General features: G+C 41.3%; 1 protein-coding gene across 3 annotated transcripts; it reads left to right on the top strand.

The window, feature by feature from the left end:
• Positions 1 to 245: 245 nt before the first annotated feature.
• LOC135479112 (uncharacterized) lies at positions 246 to 21,824 on the top strand. 3 transcript variants are annotated; one of them, XM_064758841.1, is made up of 3 exons: positions 246 to 300; positions 5,198 to 6,620; positions 9,141 to 14,780. In XM_064758841.1, the coding sequence occupies exons 2-3, from the start codon at positions 5,255 to 5,257 to the stop codon at positions 12,977 to 12,979; spliced, it is 5,205 nt and encodes a 1,734-aa protein (XP_064614911.1). In that variant the 5' UTR covers positions 246 to 300; positions 5,198 to 5,254; the 3' UTR covers positions 12,980 to 14,780. The 3 variants fall into 3 exon arrangements, with proteins under 3 accessions (XP_064614911.1, XP_064614912.1, XP_064614913.1); XM_064758842.1 differs by lacking the exons at positions 5,198 to 6,620; positions 9,141 to 14,780 and adding exons at positions 16,261 to 16,609; positions 18,748 to 21,824 and having other exon boundaries at positions 260 to 300; XM_064758843.1 differs by lacking the exons at positions 246 to 300; positions 5,198 to 6,620 and adding exons at positions 16,261 to 16,609; positions 18,748 to 21,824 and having other exon boundaries at positions 13,006 to 14,702.
• Positions 21,825 to 23,914: the final 2,090 nt, after the last annotated feature.

The raw sequence follows: 23,914 nt of genomic DNA on the forward strand, positions 1-23,914 counted from the left end.
TAGAGTAGTAGCAGTACCGTACCATGCGTACAGAAAGTCTTTTTGCAGGAAGACAGAATAAACTTGTTAGAGGTGGGAGTGATCGGATTCACGCCTCGGAGTGAGTGAGTCAGATCGATCGTGCATACTGTGTGGCAGAACACCTGGGTTTTGAAAGCAAGCGTAAGTCCCTTCCGTATTTTTAATTTTAGTGGTTTCTGTTGGAACCCGGTAGATATTTTAAGTTACGGTAACTGGAGGTATTACACAAAGAAGATTTCCCGCCTTTTACTGCAGAATAGAAAGCTGGATATTGTTACAGTAAGACTTTTTTTATTGCTTTACATCACGAAATCATGATGATATATAGTCATGTCGTGGAGCAGAGGCGATTATTGGTAGAGCCACCGAGTTCAACTACATTTTACAGGAGCACGAAAGAGCCTCGTGCAACAACAACAACAACGTCAGCAACAACAACAACAGCAATCACATTCTCTTTTCCAGTCGGTGGGGCTATTAATTATCATGTATAGTAGCAGTGAGGTGTTATGAGAATGTCTCAGAATTAGACCGCTCGTATGTTTTAAGCGCTAAAAACGCCAGCAAACCTTAAAACTGCTGTGGTGGTGAATGGGTTGAGCGGCCAAATGACCGGATGAGAAACCTGCATGGTAGAAAACCCAAATGAGCGGGTATCATGGCAGCGATAAATGCCGATTGCATAAAAAAAAAACAAAAAAAAAAACAACTAGCCTATAAATTGAGCCAAACTCAACGTATTCGGGAAGAAGAGAAGAGATTCTTGGCTAATTTTACATCACCAATCATTGATTTTAGTACATGTGTCTTCACCGTGAGGGGGTTAGTCGTATGCAACTCTTAAGCAGACTGTCGTCGTGCGTGATCAGCGGATATAATCCACCATTGCTAAAACGCAAAGTGGCCAACGAAACGGTATGTGAGACACATTCTGGTTACTTTTCTGGAAATGGTTTACCAAATGTCTTGAATTTGCATTTAAAGTGAAATCTGGATTGAATTCGCTTTGTGTAGTGTTAATGAATTAAAAAAGCAAAACTTTTATATTTGGAAACAACAGATGGAAAGAAAGGAATGGTTATGGTACATTTGTATTTATGAAAGTTAAAAATGCTAAGACATCCTATAAATGAATGCATGATTATGGCTTTACATCACCTGGGAAATATTGCAGCTATAAAACATAGGAAAAAAAAAACATAAATGTGGAGTACTTTATGATAAAGTTCTTTTGTTATTATACCTCTAAATCATCCTAGTAAATACATGATAGAAATTTTTTTAGCTACATTTGTAGTAATTGTTTCTATTCGTATAACCTTTTCCTCACTGTTAAACGTAAAGATAAACAGACTTAACATCAGCCTTTGACAAATTTATATGTTTTTCTTCCTTTTTAGCAACTGGTAATTTAGTGAGTTTGCCATCTTTGACACTATAGCTAGCATTTACCACAGTGATTTTACTGAGGACGTTAGTGCTCTGACTGGTACCTTTCTGGCATGCCCATACATTTACGAAGTGTTCAGTTGACAACAATTTCGTTTTGGTAACAAATTTGTTGATTTTGAGTTTGACCTTGCAGACTTGCCTTTAGTCACAGATATAATGTGTTGGTTTTTGCACAAGAGGATAACTTTGACGGTGAGAAGTTTTAGAGAGAATAAGGCATGCCACTCAAGTTTTCAACTGAATTATTCAATCTGAATTTAACTTGTAAGTATGCATACAGTTTGAATTTTAAACATCAGACTTAAACCCTGTAATGTAATGCATTAATACTATCTTATTAACATACTTTAACACTGAACACATACAATTTTTGTTATTGTCTTGTAAATGTCCTTAAACATCATTTTGGCTAAAATGGACAAAGGAGATAACTCATCCGTCACATAAAGGGGTATAGACTTGGCGCTAATTGGCTGACAGGAGAGATCTTGTAGCCCCGATAAGGCTTGAATAAATGTACCATACCTAAAAATTCATCATAAGCAAGGCGTAGCCTGGACCTGCCTATCTCTCACATCAGCCAATTAGAATCAGTTTTGTATCCCTGTCATCAGCTTGTCACATTTTATCCTTAGGTAAAGATAAAGATTTTACCCCGAGATGTCATGAAGTCGAGTTCTAATGAAGCATTATTAAATTGGTCAGCTTCAGTTCCATTTTCTTGTTTAGACGTTCATAGCCTTTCAGAATTTGTTCCAGTTAAAACACTGATAGTTTTCAGTGATAATCCATACAAAATGTTGCTAAATTTAGTTTGATGTCAGTGATTTTCCCTCAGGAAATGAATACATCACTTGCTTGTTTCTGTATATAATTTGATACTAAATACATGCATGTTATGAAAATATGCTATGTCCATTTCAGCATGAAATCTTCAAAAGCTGCCCGTCCTCATGTGACAGGTCAGGCATGCATTTTTTGTGGGTCATCTTAATCTTTTCCCCACTGACATTCAATTGTGGTCAATTTCATTTTTAATTGATGTTAATTAATTTTATAATGCATCTTGGAAAAGTCAGAAAAAACATGACCTGTGGAGAACTTTAAAAAAACATGACCTGTTGCATGGTCTTCCTTGTTTAGGCAATACATGGTAAAAGCCCATCTTAGCCTCTGCAATCAATTGTCCACCTGTCAAATATAGCTCTTGCATTGACTGTTTACAGCTGTTCTATCCTACAACAAGCCATGGCTCAATAAATGAGTGAAAACAACATGCTAATGTCACTAGCCAAGCAGGCTTTCTAGTTTTGGCTGCATTTCATCATGAAGAACTTACGTGCATGTAGATATTTCTGTGCATTTACATGGTAAGGGAGATAACTCCTTCTCTTATTTGAGAGCAAGCTTTCACTTTGCAGTGCAGCCTGCGTTCATAATGTTTGCATATGTGTGTTTATGTCATGGGCCATATTAGCTTGTGTAATACAAGGAACATGTACATACCACCACTGTCTCTAAAAAGCCTTAAGTTGCCAGTCACCTGGGTACTCATGTACTGACCCAGAAGTCTCTCGCCAATGTGGTCAGTGTGAGATCAAATCTAGCTCATGCTAGCTTCCCCTCCTGTCAGTACGTACCAAGGTCTGCCAGCAACCTGCAGATGGCCGTGGATTTCCCGTGGGCGCTGTCTGGCTTCTTCCTACACAGTGAAATATTCTTGAGTATGGCGTAAAAAAAAGTCAAATAAATTCAAGTTTTTGAACTGTGGAGGACAGATTGCTGAGCCGTACAAAAGTGCAGTTAATATATATTTTATGCTGTTACTTGGCTTTTATAAATTCATCATCCTTCTCCAAAAGTTCTCATGTGTTAGGGTGTGCAGCATAAAGTTTATGATACAAATATGTAAAAAAAAACAATTCCCCCCCCCCTTCTCTCTTGGTGGGAAAAAATGGAAGAAGGAAAAAAATTCCACAGGAATGCTTCTGGTCTTCATCCTTGCCAGACAGAAATGGCAGTGGAAACTTGTATAAAAGTAGCAGTGCTTAAATTGTAATTCAGAAAAAGAAACCAAAATAGTTTGCAACTCCATATGTATGTTTAGTGTATTTACACAAGAAGACCACAAGTGACAGTGGTTTTAACCTGACCCTTGCAGCAGTCATCAAATCTAGTCCATGCAGAGTTGAAAGTCACTCGACACTGGCAAGCCCTTAATCTGTAGGACTGCCATGAGAATTATTTAATACCATAGAAATACAGGCTAATTTTCTAGCACAGTAGGTAATACCACCATCTCAGCATGCCCCAGGAAGGTTAATTAAATACACTGTAGCTGTCACCCCTGTGAGGTTAGGGGTTACCCCCCCCCCCCCACCCACCCACCCACCCACCAAGTTAACACTGTGGGTCATATCATCATCTTAGCATGCCCCAGGAAGGTGAATTAAATACATTGTAGCTGTCATCCTTGTGAGGTTAAGGTTTAAGGGCCCCCCAAGTTAACACTGTGGGTAATACTTTATGCACCTGCTATTATCACCCCAGCAGCAGCCAAGAGTTCGTCTGCATGCAAACCTGCAGCCAGACATTTGTATTCTTTCTTAAATTTATAGTACCAGCTATTTCTTTTGGTTTCAACACCTGGTATATAGTGAAGTGGCTTTGGGTTGGGCAGTGGGTGAAATTGTGAAAAAGTAAAGTAGAGACATTTTTGTCCTGTATTACAGTATCTCCCTGCCAAAATCTCTAAAGGAACAGAGGGTAGAATATTAGTATCAGACAGCAGGGATTAAGGATAAGCTTAATAAGTTAATAAGATAAGTTGGTGTAGTATTTTCTTTCTTATCATAGGGTTTTTATGTCTTTAGACAGAATTAGCAAACTAAGACTCCCTGCAGGTTGTCTGTGTTACTTAATACTGACACATATGAACAAACAGGTGATAAAGGTCTAAACTGTAACCATTAGTTTTACTCAGTGAAAAAGAAGGCACAAGAAGCTCTTTGCTAGAAACAGGCCCACATGTGGTTATAAAACCACAGACATGTGTATGTAACACCCAAGCTGGTCAGTGAAAGGGAATGGTGTGCTTTAGGCAGAGGTTGTGCACTCAAACTTTTCGCATTAGAATACAGGAATTTTGCTTTTCACTGCTTGTATTTGGGTGCAGGACTGTACTGTTTGGACATCTTTGTAATAATGTTCCTATGGTAGCTTATGATTGTCCTCTGGGTAAGTAGTTTCTGTCTTTGTTTAATGGTTCAGTGTATTGTTAATAAACAGACACTGCATATTCATTGCCATGTAATTGAGGTGTCCCAGGAGTGTCCAGCGTTCTGGGTTTCTTGTGCAGCATTTACGTAACCAATGCTTTCCAGGGAACTTCTTCAGCTGAACAAGTTTCTCTGAGGTGTACATCACTCCCGCTACAAAAACTTTAAATCTTTAAACGGACCTGACGGTAATTGTGGAAATTCAATGTTGACTATCATTGCTTGCAATGACATGTTGCTGTTCTTGGTAGCTGCAGAATGAAAGACTGTTTGTTCAGTTTTATTTTCTGTCTATTTTTACTTTTGTTTTTTGAGTTTGTCATTTACAAATACATGTACATGTAACTCTTGCTTTCAGTCATTATTGTTAGTACACATATTGTTTCCAAATTCTCGGATAACTTGTTGTAGGGCATCATTCCTTCAGATTTGTTATTTTCTTCTAGGACATGCCATAAAGACGAACGAGGCGTGAGAAATCGTGACAAACGCCAAACTCAGCAATGTCCAGTAAAGACTGCATCCTTGTGTTGAGTGACTCCGACAGTGATGATGATATTCAGATTGTGAAATCAGTGAAAGGAACAGGTGTGTTTCCAAGTCAAAGGCCACAGCCAGTTTTTCCACTGCAGTTAATTTTGAATAGTGGCGGTATAAAGGTAAAAACAGAACCACAGGATGTAAAATCAGACCTGACACTGGCACAGCAGTTCCAGGAACGAAGCATACCTATTGAAGCAACTCTGAGAGATTCACAGTTGGTGAAGAAAAAGTCTGACCAAGAGTCAAGGGAGCCAGAACCAGTAATCCAAAATCCAAGCCAAACATCACAAACAAACAAGCTGCCCAGCCAAAATTTGGCTCCCTTCAACCAAGTGACACAAATTTCTCAGTCAAACCCATCTCTGGTTCAACCCTGTCAAACACCTCTTGAAGTTGCGCCTGTTGCCAGTCTGCAGCCAGCAACATCTTCTAATTCTCAACATCGACAGATTATTAGACCACATAAAGGTCCAAGTCAGACATCTATCATACTTGGGTATCCGCACACAATTGGTTCACCATTTGTGCTGGGACAACAGCCAGGACAGCTTCCACAGTTACACCAGCTACCAGTACACGTTCTACATCCATGTTCTGTTTCTCAGACAGAACATGTTGCACATCAGCCAGGGTCTATGAGGCAGTCAACATCTGTGGCACAGCCTAGATCTATTCCAGCACAGCTAAGGGCTGCTGCACCACAAAGTCATGTTCAAGCGCAGGTGGGTGCTGTTCCTCAACGGGCTCCTGTTATGCAACCAAGACCACTTTCAATGCAGTCAGCACCTCTTCCAGTACGGCCAGGAGCAGTTCCACAATCAGCAACTGTTTCACAGCCAGAAGTCGTTTCTCAGCCAGTTGTTTTGCAGTCATTACTTTCACCACATGTACAAACCTATGAACCTCCTGGGCCAAGTCAGCAGTCTATTGAAAGTCCAGACTCAACCAATGACATTTCTGCTACGTTTAACCTTCAACAACGCCAGCAACTGCCAAGGCCTCAACTGACCACCTCTTCATCTATTCCTGGAAGGTTGCCAAGGAACCAAACAAACTTTCCACACTTTGATTCTGAAGCCATTTCAAAAAGCATAGGTCACATTGAACCGCCTGCTAGATTTCCTTCTGAAAAGCAAACATTACCAGGAAGGCTTTTACCAACCTCCCCAACCAGTCTTCCTGCACCATCTTATCTGCCAACAATGAATGCTCAGACTCTCCTACCTGGGTCTAGTTTGAGATATCAGAGAACTTCAACATCATCAAATCCAGGCATGTGTCAAGGACAAAAAAGCAGTAGTGGAAGTCCATTCCCAAAACCATTGGGTAAGTCCCTATATAGCATCTGATTACTTGTTTCTTGACTAGACTAGTTGTCCAATGAAAGTTAAGCTTCTTAAGAGATATGTCTTCCATCATTGATGAGATTTTGTGTTGTAATCAGGTCTAGTGTGACCCTGATATTTGTTTTCCAAAAGGCTTGAAAGTAAAAATCTGTAACTCAGCCCTTGATTGAGACACCATAAATGCTTTCAAATGGTAAGTTATGTTAAAAGTTACGTAAGATGTGCTTCAGTTTTTTATACTGTTGCTTTGGTCCAGCTAATGTGCCGTGCAATTTTTTTGTCCATGTTCAGTTTTTGGGTTGCGTTGTGTAGTGGTGTCAAATGTGATCTCTGGTTCCTCTGACACTGTAAATTCTTGTTGTGGCAAGACTTTTTGCATAAATTGTAAGAATATCCAACTAATGACTGAATTTCTACTGGTCAGATGAAATCTGTTGCACTTATGAACACATTTGTTTTGTAATATTTCAAAACATTTTAGGTATTTGTGTCTCATTCTTATCAGTAAAAGTACACAAGCCACTAAATGAAAACTTTGTATGTTACCTTTTGCAGTGTGAGGTGCACAGCCCGTTTCTGTTCCAGACACTATTTCCAACATTTTGCAATGTGAGATGCACAGCCCCTTTCTGTTCCAGACACCATTTCCCACATTTTGCAATGTGTGGTGCACAGCCCCTTTCTGTTCCAGACACCATTTCCGCACAGCCCCTTTCTGTTCCAGATGCCATTTCCAACATTTTGCAATGTGAGATGCACAGCCCCTTTCTGTTCCAGATGCCATTTCCCACATTTTGCAATGTGAGGTGCACAGCCCCTTTCTGTTCCAGACACCATTTCCGCACAGCCCCTTTCTATTCCAGACGCCATTTCTCACATTTTGCAATGTGAGATGCACAGCCCTCTTCTATCCCAGACACCATTTCCCACATTTTGCTATGTGAGATGCACAGCCTCTTTCTATTCCAGACACCATTTCTCACATTTTGCAATGTGAGATGCACAGCCCCCTTCTATTCCGGACACCATTTCCCATATTTTGCAATGTGAGATGCCCAGCCCCCCTTCTATTCCAGACACCATTTCCCACATTTTGCAATGTGAAATGCACATCCCCTTTCTATTCCACACACCATTTCTCACATTTTGCAATGTGAGATGCACAGCCCCTTTCTATTCCAGACACCATTTCCCACACTGTCTTTGTTGTGGTAACTAAGTTTGACCTAAGATATCACTACCTGGTGTTGATAGCCAGCTCCCATTAGATTGGCCATGGTATTTTTCAGGGCTTTTTTTTTTTTTGGTGTCTTGCATGGTGTAGTGGTTTTTCTTTGAGTACGTTATTTTCTCCATTTCAATTAATTGGACATATGTGGTGCAGATTCTTTCAATGGCCGTGGGCAGAATTTGATGATTGCCCAGCTGACTCTGTTGTGGGGCTTTGGTAATTGCCCAGCTGACTGTTGTGGGGCCTTGATGATTGCCCAGCTGACTCTGTTATGGGGCCTTGGTGACAATAATTAAGTGGTCGATGATGTTCGGGTTGCCCTTTGTACAGTCTAACGTTCATTGAAGACCATATATCTTCCACCAATGTGATATCTGTGCATCACAGGCGAAAAAGTTTGTCATTAACATGCCAAATGTCAGTGGTTTACCTCAGGCAGTTTGGTCTCCTCCACTCATTACACTGTCTACCATGAGTGAGTATGGCGTTTAATATCGTTTAAGGCCATATTCACTTATATTTTTGCACCTACACAAATAATAATAATAAGTAAAATTATAATATTACTTAACCTAATAAGTAAAACCTTGGTGATAGTATATCATTGACATTCTTGTAACAATGGTGTGAAGCTCTAATATATACAAGCTCTGTTTAACTTGTCAGCTGGTTAATAAAACTCTGTAATCCTCTGAAAGCAAATTAGCTTGTATAATTTATATGAATAAGATATTTGCAACTTCAAGTTGTAACTGGAACTGCCAAAGGGGCATCACTGGCTCATACGGTAAATGTACTGCTTTTCTCCGACTGTCAGACCATTAGCCAATCATTGCGTGTTCAACTCCAACACTCACTGTTTTAGCTGCGGCCTTAAATCAAGATGTTCATCAGTCGGGCACCTGGCCAAGGCCTGTGGCTTTCTCCAGGGTATTCCAATTTCCTCCACCCATACACCTGGCCAAGGCCTGTGGCTTTCTCCAGGGTATTCCAATTTCCTCCACCCATAAACCTGACTGCCATGATGGATAGGTGAAAAATTTGTGAGCGTGACATTTAATACCAATTCATCAATCATGGATCTACTAAGTCTGAAATGTTGTCACACAGTGCTGTAACTGTCTTAACAAACAGTGTTCTCTTTGTTTGAAAACTAAATGTAATACCATTGTTTCTGTTTTTCACTCGCTTACTTTATTACTTACTTTAGGTGTGTTATCTGTATTCATGTGATTGTTCCTAATCATGATTAATTGTTCTGATCGACAGAAACTCATGCAAAGGTTGATGGACAGGATTATACTGAGCCAACGAAGCCAACTGAAGATATTGGTCTGCCTTCTGAAGAGCCAAATGACAGTGCAGCTCGAGGTGTTTTGCATTTGAAGCAACGAAGCATTATCAATTGGTTCTCAAACATCACAAATATGTCTCCCCAAAATACTGAGGAAAGTTCTCCGCAACATCAAGTTCAAGATGGAAGTACGACTACACGTTCGGACCAGTGTTTGCGGGATGCCCAGACGCAATCATCTGATATCAACTCCTCTGTCAATGAGGAAGAAAATTCTGAAGTATCCAGCAGTCAGGTCGGCAGCTTTAACAGGAGGAAAAGTTTAAAAAGACGTTGTCCTTCAGAAGTTTGTTCTGAGGATGAAAGTGATGAAGACTACAAACCTGATAGTGAAGGTTCAGTTACCTCTGAAGAAGAGTATGAATATCCTGATTGGGATTCTGAGGGTGAAATTTCGCCAAGCAAACGGAAAGAACCTGGGCCTATATCCTCATCACCAAGTAAAAAAATGCACCTTTTCCGAAATGGATCTTTCTGTTGCCGAAATTGCGAATTTAAAAGCAATGTCTTGAAGCATCTCATTGATCATTCCAAAAATGATTGTCGAACATTAGAGGAGCGAAATTCTACCAATTCAGAGAGAGGCTCCAAAGTCATTCAGATGAAACCCCAAACCAATGAATCATCCAGTAATATTACTACCAAAACTAACAGCATAAGCTACTCTGAAGTGAGTAATGTAGGCCGTTCCAAACTCCTGACAGAAGCAACCCATACCCCTGAAGAAGCAAACACAGTTTCCCAAAGGGACAAAACCAATATAATTAGAAACAGACATGCTGATTGTTTGGATGGTGAGGGTGGACCTAAAGCCAAAAAACAGTGTTTGACCCAGCCTTCTACACATGACGTGTCCAAAAGTCATGATGGTCAAATGAAACCTGGTGTTGAAAAGGAAATGGCACCTGGTGTCGAAACAAAGATGTCTTGTTCTCTCTGTAACAGACTTTTCTTAGAAGAGAATGTGTATCTCAAGCATAAGGAGATATGTGGAGATTCTGTGGGTGAGTCTTACTCCAATGGCACTCCAAAAAGTACTGCACCAAAGCAGAGGTTTACTAAAGTTAAAAATACACAGGGAATCAAGAGCGATACTGTCAAGAAGACAGAAAACTGTAGAGAACCCCAACTTCTTGCTGGTCAGAACTGCTCTGAAGTTTCCTCGTGGGCTAAGTGTGTTTATTGCTCGAGAGCCATGGAAAACCATGAAGCCATGCGAGAACATGTACAAGATCACACCAGATCGGGCGTTATACGTAACAACTGTCCCGTCTGTAAGAAGATATTTTCAAGCATTGCTCTGTTACAAATTCATATGCATCGCAAGCATAAGGAAAATTCTGACACGGAAAGAAACAATAGTTTTTGTTGTCCGGTGTGTGCTCGGCAACTAAAGACCAAATCAGCACTGCGGAATCATCTGAAACTTCACACAGGAGACTCCAAGTATAAACCCTTTGTATGCTTCTTGTGTGGATGGTGTTTCTCGTCAACCTTGTTTATGCGAGATCATTTGAGATATAAGCATAAAATCATCGTAGATTCAGCCACGAAGGACTATAATGGACCAACAGGTGTGCTGGAAACGGAGAGTAATGATTGTGCGGGCCCTTCAAAGCTGGATGAGAAAAAAGAGGACAAGAATAACGAAAACAGGTCTGAGAATCCCGAAAAGCGAAAAACTGAAGAGAGTGATCGAGATAGTTCGATGCCTGATACACTTGAGGGGTTTAAATGTTCTTTCTGTCCACGTGTGCTCACGAACAACGGAAATTTGCATAGGCATATGAGATTGCATGCAGATGGTCATAGTAAACAAGCTGAATGTCCTCTGTGTAAATCAGTTTACTCATCTAGCTACGCCTTAAAGAGGCATCTTAGAGAAAAACACGAAAACTTTGCGCACAAACCTTTAAAAAAAAAGCAAGGGGCTAAATGTCAACAGAGTTTTGAACCTGGTAAGAAGCTCAAGTGTTACGCCTGCCCGCGAGTGTTCGCGTTTCAGTCATCTTTCTCAAACCACGTAAAAATTCACGAAAGGCCTAATCAATCCCGGTGTCCTGTTTGTGAAAAGACCTTAAAGAACGATCTAGCGTTACTAGTACATCTCGGAAAAAAACATAATATGTCAAAGGGCTCTGGGAAGCTGCTAGGTTACCCTTCCGTTGAAATGAAACACAAAGGTCAGTTTTGTATACCTTGTGATTTTAGGACTGAGGACTCTGAAAAGTATGAAAGCCATCTTCAGTCCAGAACACACAAGGATACATGGGTTGGCTTGGAGAAAAAGGGCAATGTTTATTATTGTAAGCCATGTCCTTATAAAACCAGAATTTGGCAATTTTGGTACAGGCACATTCGGACGGTCAGACATAAGAACAGTTTAGAAAAATGGAAATTGAACTCAAGGCCTGATTGTGACTCGAGGCCAGAGGTGACCACGCAAACTGATGAAAGCCCACCCAGTTATAATCTGACATCGAGTGAAACAATAATTCCAGAGAAAGGACACATGTCTCCAAAGGACAACGATTGTTTTGACTCACAAATGCCTGCTGGAAGTGTGAACTCCCCTTTTGGCGAGACAACTGTCAAACTGTCGCCAGTTATGTCTCCGGTAAAGATGGACAGTGTAGTTGTATCTGATTCTGCGAGTCTTTTCGGAAAGAGATCTATTAAACTTGTGTCAGATTTTGGTGATTTTGCAAAAATGCCATACGCTTGCGCTCTCTGCTTCTTCCGTTGCCGTGATCTTGATGTGTTGAATGATCATGTCAATTGTCATTTATCTGGTACTCCTTATAAGAGATCCAAAGAACCCGGTTTGGCAATTTCTGGGTTTAAAGCGCCTTTACCCGTCAACTGCAGTATGGGCACTCCTGGTTTGAAGACATCTCCATCCAGCTCGATGGCTTTTGCATCTGGAATCAAAGTGTCTCCAGGAAGTCGAAATTCTCTGCAACCAAGGGTGTTACTCGAAAAAATTCTACCAGGAAGCAGCAGTGCTAATTCAGAAACCAAAGGTGCTGTACAACAGCGACCTGTGAATACGGTTTCTGTGCAACAGCAGCCTCTGGATATACTTCCGGCGCAACAGCGATCTTTGTCAACGAACCCTTTGCAACAGCGGACTATGAAAGCGCGGCCTCTGCATCGACGGAGTATGGAAGCGCAGCCTGCGCAACAACGAATTACGGAAGCGCGACCTGTGCAACAAGGGACTATGGAAACCCAACCTCTGCGGCAACGGACTATGGACACGCGCCTTCTACAACAACTATCAGTGGAAGAGCAACCTCTGCAACAACGATCTGTGGAAGCGCAACCTCAGCAACAACACCATATAGAAAAGAAGCCTCCCGGTTTCACATACATTCCTGGAATTCAAATTTCAAGAAATGACCCAATTTATGGAGAATATGCTTCCAGTATGTATCCTCCCCGTAGCCAGCCGCCTGGTGCTGCTAGAACACAGACTCATATTAAACAACCGGTTCAGATGCCTTCCTTGCAATATCCCGAGCAGCAGGGTGGTATGCCAGTTGAGCAATTGGGCACAGCAGATTTAATCGACCCAGGGAGAGACTATGTGAAAGACTTCGGTACCAGGGAGCCTTTCCGGTGTTTGTACTGTGGGTTGAGAACAACAACGCTCAGCAGCCTCGTCAGACATTTTGATGTGCAGCATGCGGATATCATTCATTCTAAGGCTGTCCAAGCTAGGCTTAGATCTGAGCAACCGTTTTCTGTGTAACACGATTAAACACAGTGCATTTTGCATTCGTAACTTATTTTGACGCCGCTTGTGTTATAATGTGTACATGTGTAGAAACGCATGTTTTTAATGCTTATTTTATTAAGAGGATGATGCTTGGTATGAACCCCGGAACTAATCCACGAGCACCGCACGATCCTTTTCACCCCATATATCATCATCGTTATACTGGTGAACGTGTCATCTTAGTCCTTGTTACCAAAAATAACAGTAATTGTGCAAGCTCATTTCATGGCTCCTAATTGTGCTCAAATTAGATCTTTTACCAGAATAGCCCTTTGTAGGTGTTTTATATCTGTTGTATACATATGTATTTTATTGGAATTAATACGTCTCATCAAAGTTGAAATGAATGTAAATTTATCGATGCCTAATGATACATCAGTGTATAAAGTTGCTGAAAATGAGTTGCCTGATAGGTTTTCTGATTACTACATTTGTTTTTGAATAGTTTTATCCTTTCAGCATTTCTATTTTTGTCATTCGTTGTGAATTATATTTGATCTGAAATCGCTATTATTAAATACCGTGATAATAGATATTTGTTTTTATTTACTAGGTAAATATTTCCTTCAGTGCGTGTGGCTATATAATACATGTATATATGCATATGAAAATAGTGTAAATTTACGAGATCCTTTCGTGTAAAGTTTTCCCAATTTCTTATATCATTTTGTACTGATATATAGCAGAATAATAATCTACCCTATCGTAGGTACATACAAACTGAAGTGAAAGTCGGTGTGTTCATTTAATTATTGATGGGAAGCTTTTGTCTTATGTTGTAAACTGTGTGTAACTCTTGGAATATCGGTTTACCGTGGTAACGAGCATCAAATTTGCAACAATGTATTGTTTATGTATGCTGTCGGCTGTCGGGAGAAGATCAAAGCCGCCTAATCTCTGTGCTAGTCTTCCGTACAGGGCCCATTGTAAATGATATCTGACAGTCTTGGGTTCAAATCTGGCACATTCGTTTCCATTTTTTATTTTATTTTTACTACCGGCATGCAGTTCATGCAGGATGTACAGAGGTGGACTCTGCATCTATGTTTCTATAATTGTACTGAATATTGTGGCTTCGTATGACCCTGTCATAAGAAAACGCAGTATATGTACACACACCAAATGACTCGTCGTCATCATATGACTGAAAAATTATTTAAAAAACGTATACGACGTTAAACCCGAAACATACATACATACATACAACGTTTATGTTCAACCGTCACACATTGTCTCATCTATTTAACGGTTGCAGACATCGTTTATGTTCAACCGTCACACATTGTCTCCTCTATTTAACGGTTGCAGGCATCGTTTATGTTCAACCGTCACACATTGTCTCCTCTATTTAACGGTTGCAGGCATCGTTTATGTTCAACCGTCACACATTGTTTCCTCTATTTAACGGTTGCAGACAATGTTAGAACATAACACGCCATCATATCAGGAAGCAATCGTCCTACAACTAAATATTATGAAGCATATCGTTAAATCCTCAAGCATTCATTCACTCTAGAAATCATGGACATTGTCTCATTGCAAGTCGTGTTTATAGACGCCTTTCCATTGCATTATGTTCACAGGATCAAGCTGGGGACAAGCTCGTCAAAACAAGTGTAGGCCTAGTCGTTGTACTCCTTGTTCTTCTCTGTAATAGGACATTGTGGATAGTTGTGCTCTTGAAGCAAAGACTGAGGTAGTTGAGTAGCACTGCACTGCATGACAACAGTTACATACTGGCAATATTGTTGCCCACGAGGGCTTCATATGGCGTATTGCCCGGTTTCTCTGAACATAGCCGCAGAACGAGGGGTTTTACCCCGAGATACGCTGCGGAGACTTGGATATGGTACCAAATGTGCGCCCAAACAAGTGTACCTTCGTTCATGATTTCTTCGCCTGTTCTTAACACGGGACAGGCATGCTCCTTTCCCAACTCACAGACTCTTCAAATTTGCATATTACTCTGTAGCATTGGTCGTGGAATTAACGTATTTAAGCATTCTCTCAAACAAACGGTTTGACTAATCTGGGTCATTATAGACCCTTTTTAAGACTATTTAAGACTTTCAGCAGATTTTATTTATTTTTATACCATTGCTCTAACTTGATAATTAGAATAAAAAGGGACTTGAGTAGCTTATAGTCTCAGTATGATTGTACATCCCACGTGTTCTGAGGGTTAATTTAATGAGTTGCTTACTGAGTTGTATAAAATAGGTACGATGACGTACGCAGGATGTCTGTTATTAAGGTCTGCCAGCAACCTGCGGATGGTCGTGAGTTTCCTCCCACCATAAAGCTGCCCATCGTTGTAAAAGTGAAATATATTTTTGAGTATAGCGTAAAGCACTGTACGAGCTTTGACAAAATAAAGCATTCGCGGGCAAACATTCGCGAGCGTCTTTAAGTAATTCAGTTATCGCCTTTCGGTGTTTAATCGATTGTAAACCTTTGTAACATTTACTGTCAAAAAGACCCCCCTAAAACAGAAAAAAACGGTTAAATTTAACAGTGAGCTTGTTATCGGAGAGACGCTAGAACGTGTTCTGCTGTTGTAGTAGAATATTTTGTTAAATGTAACACGCATATAGTTTTAATTAAACAAAGACCATGTGACACGGACATAATATTGTGCTGAACATGACACAAGATGGTCCTCTAACAACTGAATGCATTCTAGCATCACTCCAACAACATACTTTCTGTTCAGTTTATCAGATAAGCTGCTATAGCCTAATACACACCGGGGGCATAAAGCGCCTGGGTCGCTGTAGCCACGATCAAACACACCTGCTTAGGCGTTGACCCTCATAGAATGACGAATTATATACCACATGGTACCGACTTGATTCAGCTTAAAATGGTTGCCGTTGCGAGCAGAGTACTTCCCGTAAAGACTATTTGCGTTCTGTTATTATTGTCGTAAAACATTAGGATTGGTATCCTAAAAAAAAATTAAAAAAGAAAGAAACACAATTGAATGGATCGCTAGCAAAGTAACCGTGGCGAATAGGATCTCAAGAGAATGAACAGGAAAAATGCACAAATCGGAAAAAATAATTTGGATGTTGAGGACATTGATAGATCCTCCCTTGACCACTTGACCAATCACCAGTGAGTTTGTGCCGTCGAATTCAGCTTCCGCTGCTTAAGTCAGATTTGTCAGGTGCATGGCTATAAGAGGATGGGGCTCGGTAAATTAAATACCTTACCTCTTAATAAAAAAACATTTTTGTTTATTTTGTTTCAAGGATTGACTTGCCCCGGAGTCGCTAAGGCGATTATCCCAGCAGCTTTCTCCAGGCACTATGTCGGCATGGGATGAAAATGATGTAATAGTCCTTGGAGATTCGTCCGATGACGACGATTTGCCGTTGACAGGACTGTCGATAGGGTCATCGTTTATCGGGTTGGGCGGGCAAATGGGCTCGACACAGGGGGCCAACAGCAGCACTGCGACTCGTGAGAAAGTTGCCATCAAGATGGAATGTGAGGAGGCTGTTCCTCAACATGGTGACAGCTATACGTCCACACAAATTCCAGGTGTTAGTGAACAACCTACCCCATCATCGGACGATTTCCACTGGATAGAAGCGTTCTGTGAGTATTACTTTATGAACTTTTAATGTCGATGTCATACGGTGATCTTTTTTGCAATAAAGGCGTTAAGGGAGAAGAAAACACTGCAACAAATGTGTATGTAAAGCGGTAAGTAAGTTTTAAAAGAAGCCTTTATATTTGTGATGTACAACGGAGATGTCGCCCTTCAATGTGAGCAAAATAACACAGATCGAAAGCGTCATCATGTATTGACCATTTATATCGAAATCAGACGCGAGTTATTTCTTGAACTAGAGTCTCGTCTGTTTCCACTGACATCAACCGAGCACTATTTTGCTTTTTAATCTTGAGCGCATGGGGTACGTGCGACATTATGTTTCCGGTTGCTCTATGATGGCGCATCCCATGGCCTGTTAAGAATAGGACCTTATTGAATTACCTCCCTTGAGGTCACTCTTCCCTTTAAAAGGTGTGTTTTTAGGAGTAAGCAGTAAGATTGGACATCAGAAAAGTGGTAAGTTTGGGCGTTACAGCGGCATAAGCTGGTTGAATACTTTAGTTTTAAGACAAATTTTCAATTCAGAGCAGGCCTATACTTATTAGAAGTTGACTGAAGTTACCAACACGTCAGAAAAGAATGTCTTCCTCCTCCTAAATAATTTTATATTAACATTTGTTGTCATTTCTTTAATAATATATGAATAAAGTGGTTTTTTGCTTGTTGACCATTGATTGCTCTATAAGTCCATAAGCCCGCCGTTCTGTTTGTACAGTCACATGTAAATGTCTTTATAAATTCAATATAAAACACACAGTATCAGGTAAAAGGCGGTAAGAAGTCATGGGCTAAATTTTAAATCAAGTACTATGTACGAGCCAGGGTGTGCGGTCCATGGACTAACCAGGATTAGAATCATGTGTTAAGTTTTTGCCACAATGCTGGAGAGGTTCATCTACCGGGGTTATGGGGGCACAGGTTGATTTGAAGTTGGCCAGCACAGAAACAGCCACATCTGTCGTCACGAACGGGGGGTACAACCCCGAACTAAGTGAAAATGAATTCGTGTTCATATTCACTGGTTTGTTAGGAAGCTGTCAGTGGTCACTCTGCCAAGTGGTCATTTTCACTGGTTAGGTAGTAAGGTGTGGATTGTGATTCTGTCAGGTATTCATATTCAGTGGTTATGTAGTAAGGTGTCAGTGGTCACTCTGTTAAGTGGTCATTTTCACAGGATAGGTAGTAAGGTGCAGATTGTGATTCTGTCAGGTACTCATATTCACTGGTTAGGTAGTAAGGTGCCAGTGGTCACTCTGCCAAGTGGTCATTTTCACAGGTTAGGTAGTAAGGTGTGGATTCTGATTCTGCCAGGTACTCATATTCACTGGTTATGTAGTTAAGCTGTCAGTGGTCACTCTGCCAAGTGGTCATTTTCACAGGTTAGGTAGTAAGGTGCAGATTGTGATTCTGTCAGGTACTCATATTCACTGGTTAGGTAGTAAGGTGCCAGTTGGCACCCTTTCATCATTATGCCCAGTCACCATACAGACACCATATAAGCCATGAATTCTGGTTACCTTTAGGCATGTCGTACAGTTCACGCCATTCGGTTGAAGTTGTATCCATTTCATTCAGGTTGGCCACATTACCAGTTTGGCTTCCACATTAACCGCTCTGAATCGTTACATTAACTAACCCGGAACGCAGTTCTGTCTTCCAAAGTGTCAACGCTGTACACGACGAAACAGGTTTCTTAAAAATATTCTGAATTCATATATAACATCATTTTGCAGGATAATAAAGACAGTAATGTCACACGTAATTCAAATGTAACCAACACATCCATTCTGACGTCTCAGGGCGCCATTTTCAAATAACACTTCAATGCCTCAGGTACATTTGTTGGAATTGTGACGTTACGGTCTTAATTATTCGGAATTGTGACGTTACGGTCTTAATTATTCACTAACAGCGTGGTGGTATGAAGTCAGGATTACCACAAGAGTAATGGAAACATATTTTTGCAGCATGCAGCTTGACATATTGAAGACACCGCACTCGAACAGAGTACAAATCTACATTTCTAAAAAGTAAGCTGGGGAAAGTGAAACTGGTCTCAGATCTACTTATAACTCTATAATGCATTTCTTTTGACTGCACATTTTCGCTGTATTTTCAGCCTTACGAGCTACCGTGAAGACGGAGCCGCCAGAAAGTCAGGACTGTGGTCAGCTGACATCAGGTCCCATCTTAAAAAAAATGGTTGGCTCTGAAGAGATAATGGACGTTAAACCTTTTCTTTGTCCGGTTCCACAAGGCCTGTATGTTAACTCACATGGATCTGAGGGGTCTGATAGAAGTGGTGAAGAAACTCTTGTGTCTCAGAGTGAGAAAGCTGAAATAAACGATAGAGTCAAGAAACCGGATTCAAGCGTTGGTAATATCGGAGAAAACACTTTGAAGAAATCCGCAAAGGGCTCAAATGAAACTGTGGAGTCAAAACAAGAGGAAGAAGCGAAGAGGCCAGAAAACGAAGATCCAGATACCTCTAGACGGGACAAAACACCCCAAATCAGATCAAGAATGTTTTGTGTAAGTTGTCATCGAGTTTTCTTCAGTAAAATATTGTTTGATAAGCACGTGGACAGTTGTGAACACATTCCGTTCAAGGAAAAACCCAGTTCGTCTGTGGCAGAGAATGAGTACTACAACAAAAAAAGGGGCTACTATCAGTGCAAGTTTTGTAAGTTCCGTAGTCACCACCGAGAAACTGTTGTCAATCATGTCGAAGATAACCACGATAAATTCCCGTGCACTGTATGCCATCAGGAGATGGATACAATGCGTCAGCTAAAGAGGCATAAGGAAATCGCTCACATGTCAAGGGTTCTCATGACGGCTACGACAACCACGTCTCAGGAAACGGACACTGCTGACAACCCTGAATCTGAAGACGAATCAGTGGAAAAAACCGAAGCTGACTCCGATGACAAAAATGACTCCGATGACAAGAATGACTCCGATGACAAGACTGACTCCGATGACAAGACTGACTCCGGCGACGATTCCAAAACAAAGGCAATTCCAGGGGCTGAGCTTATAGATGGCTACTACAAATGTAAGCTGTGCCCACTGGAAACCCCGTCTATATTCCATTTTAAACGCCACTTTCGTTTGCACACACTGCCGTCTGCACACTTCTGTCCAATATGCACGCGTCCATTCGCATCGGCGTACTTGGTGAAAAAGCACTTGCGCAATACACACAAAACCACTTGTTATGATGGCATTGAAAAAGAGGGGGATACCTTTCCTCGGGGTCGTGAGAGACCATGGAAAGATGGATGTCGCCTCAAAACGGCGCTTCCATCGCGTTCTTTTTACAAGAGACATAGTGGAAGATCCCAGGTTAGTAATAGCCAGCATGCCTTCTTCCAGTCATGTTTGCTTGGAAACGGGACATACCTTTGCCGACACTGTAACTTTCGAGCAAAGAGACCGTTTGATTTGACCAGGCATTCTGTAACCTTAAAACATAAGCGTATCATGGAGAATTCCTGGTTAATCCACATTAACGGTATTAACAAATGCACGCTCTGTCCTTTCAAGTCCAAGGACAAGCATCATTTTGAGGCCCACATCAATACGAACAAGCACAAAAGGCTGTTTAAGGAGTGGTATGACAAGCTGATAAGGAAGTTGCGAGATTCGGGTGTTCGTACTGTGGACACCAAAACGAAGTCAAAAATGCCAAGGACGAAAGAGGATTCGAAAGGTCGTCCTGATGCCAAGAAGAATTCTTCAAAAAATATAGAAGGAAATGAAAGACCACACAACCATCGCCAACAAGTAAATTCACCCAACCAGCCAGTCCCCGAAGCGTTAACATCGCCCGGACACGCGACCGTGGAGAAGGTAAAAAACCTGGTTTCGTCGTCACTGGGAAAGAATTGGAAATCCCCAACAGTGCAGTCGGATACAGCTGGGTCTGATTCCCTGAAGAATTCTGAAAACGACTTGGGTCTCTTCGGAAATCGAACTTTGGCAACTGACCTGGCGGACTTCGCACAGAGACCCTTTGCGTGTTCTCTGTGTTTCTACCGAACTGGCATCTTAAACCATTTGCAGCTTCATGTGAAGAATCATTTGACAGGAGGAAGTTCAGACAGCAGCCAACAGCAGCCGTGCGACACTACTTCAGGAATAGATGATTCTGTAGCTCACCCTAAAATCTCTCCTCCACCCCAAGCCGGCTTCAGCACGCACAGCCTTCCCCAAGCCCAACTGTTTCATTATGCTCGTTTCGACATAGCGTCAAACAACAGTCAGTCTCCACAATCGGATCACATGGCTGGCACACAGCAACATTATCCACGCATGCCTACCGGCCTAGAATCCCCCAACACACCGTACCTGATGCCCTCAACATATTCGCCCTGCCAAACCTCTCAGTCTTCTTACATCAACCCCAGTTCTGATGGAAGATCGATGTCTGGGTCCCCGTTTGGAATGAGAGATCCGGTATACAGCCCCGGCATGCAACAGTTGGCAACTAGAACCCCTATGAATACTTTCAGCTCCGTTTTGAACCAGTTCAATACAGAGGATTTGCTGGACCTCGGGATAGATTTCCTTAAATCTCCCAGTGACTTGGAACCGTACGAGTGTCTCTATTGCAGGACCCGACAGAAAAGCCTGGCTGCAATGGTGGCTCATTTCGAGACTCTGCACACAGATATTGTTCAATTCAAGAACAAACAGGCGACGATGCGTTCGGAAGCGGCCATGGCTGTTGCATCACGCTCTCAAACTAGCCCCAGAGAGTCCGATGTCAAAGTAGAAATTATTGACTGAATCTTTTTAGATTTACTTCCATTTTCTGACATCTTACTCTTGATCTGTGGCGTAATAAATTTTATTTTACTTACTGTCTGTTATGATGATATATTTAGAGCGAAATATTCTACCGTGACTATATGTATAAACCGTGTACTTATATGTATATTATTACTTATATGTATTGGTGAAATTATAGAACTTAATACGAATTTAATAGGGGCCTGTGGCTATGCTGTAGTCATTTCTCGCTGTCATTTTATTTGCATGTAGTTTTGAATACTTTCTGTGGTGATTTCAGTGGCGCCTGGTTAATTGATTTAAATGTGCAGTTTCTACCTGTCCCATAACTACTAACTTTTTTTTCCATGCTTAAAAAGCAGGACTATACTCCAATAATAAAGCTTAATCTTATCTCTACATGTTTCTGTTGTGTTTTTTTACCCCAAGACCAGGCAAAGATCAAAAATGTTACATTTGAGATTTTTGAGAAGTCCATATTCCTTAATCAAATCAATTTTTTTTTTTGTATTTACGAAGAATAGCTCAAATGATTTGCCTTTCAGTAAATATCAAACTCAGTACTATTTTATATTGTCTATATGATTTAAAGTTTGAAAATATTGTAACGCGAGCCACATTATAAATTTCAGCGCTGCAGATGGCCCCGGCTCTACCCGGTTTTTCCCACCAAAACAACCGGTCCCTATAGCTCAGTTGATCGAGCGTTCGCATCGGGAGCGGTAGAGCCATGGTTAGTCCTTGGTCGGGTCGCACCTAAAACCTTAAAACAAGAAGAGTATTAAAGGGACCCGTATAGATCGTTCCAGTGGGATTTCGGAAAAGTGAAGATAAACTATAAAGTAATCAAAAATGTGCGATTGACGTCTCAAATATTTAATGCGTGTATGGGAGGGCCTAGCGGCATATAAGCGCTGATGATTGGTCATTAGCCTAGCTCGGAACCAATGCACGAATCTATTGCGATGGATGGAACTCCAATTATGCGTGTGTTTGTCAATTAGAGTTTAACGGGTGTGACGTAAACACTCGTCGTGGTATATTTATAGTCGGGACTAGTATCCGTATAAGGGGCCTCCGTGGCTCAGTCGGTTAGCTCGCTAGCGCAGCGTAATGACCCAGGAGCCTCTCACCAATGCGGTCGCTGTGAGTTCAAGTCCAGCTCATGCTGGCTTTTAAGTGAAATATTCTTGAGTACGGCGTAAAACACCAATCAAAAAAAAAAAAAAAAAAAAAGTATCCGTATAAAGACGTTGTTAGTGACCGGCTGAGACGCGTATAGACCTCGAGGGTATAATAACTGTTTAGGTCATTCACAGCTTTTAACACGGATTGGTTAATAATGTCAGATGGATAACATCGTTGGTATGTACAGAGGATACGGGATTTACTTACCCAGAACTATACGGATATATAACTGCAGGGTGTTTCATATAGGACATACAGTTTTGAGGAATACGATCGAAATACGGGGTTCGAGGTGGATTATTATAATGGGATGAGCGTGTAATTAAAGTGTCTGTAAAGAATTAAGACAACTCGTGTATACGTAATGTTTTGGCGAATCTTGAACGACCAACACGTTAAAATTAAATTCAGGGTTCTGCCTAGTCAATTTTTAATTAGGTTGTGTAGTCCGCGATGACTATCATATACCACCCATGCTCCGAAGGACAGCTTAACCAGTAAAGGTCTTTTTTTCCTATAATAACACAAATTCGCAAGGAAGTGATGGCTTCCTGGCTGGGGGTTCAGTATTAAGGGGATAGTGCAACGACTGGTGACCCGTAATGGCTCGGACGGGCGACTTACTTGCCTTCGGTAAGTCGTCTCATTGAAGCAGTACTAGACAAAAGAGCTATGGAAATCCGTCCTGCAGAAAGGAGGAAGGCTACCTTTGTCGTCGTATGACTGAAAAGTTGTTGAGTACTACGTTAAACCCCAAGCGCTCGCTCACTCCCACCATAATGCTAGCCGCCGTCATGCAAATAAAATGTTCTTGAGTACGGCGTAGAACCGTTCATGGACACGAGATTTTTGTCTTCCCCTGCTCTCACTGTTTGTGGGATGTTAAGGACAAAAAGAGACTGACGACGCTCTTGTGACTTCTGACGATCCTCTGATTCAGTCAGGCGTTCGTTGAAGACAACTTGTCTTCCACCAATATGGTGTGTATATGTACGTCACGCGTGAAAAAGTTTGTATCTTGCCACAGTGCAGTGGTTGGATGTCTTCTTCCAATATGGTATGCATATCTACGTCACACGTGATAAACTTTGTATCTTGCCACAGTGCACTCGTTGGTTGTCTTCTTCCAATATGGTGTGCATATCTGCGTCACACGTGAGAAAGTTTGTATCTTGCCACAGTGCACTCGTTGGTTGTCTTCCACCAATATGGTGTGTATATGTACGTCACACGTGATAAACTTTGTATCTTGCCACAGTGCACTCGTTGGTTGTCTTCTTCCAATATGGTGTGCATATCTG

The sequence above is a fragment of the Liolophura sinensis genome, chromosome 12, assembly GCF_032854445.1.
Source record: "Liolophura sinensis isolate JHLJ2023 chromosome 12, CUHK_Ljap_v2, whole genome shotgun sequence".
Classification (NCBI taxonomy): Eukaryota; Metazoa; Mollusca; class Polyplacophora; order Chitonida; family Chitonidae; genus Liolophura; species Liolophura sinensis.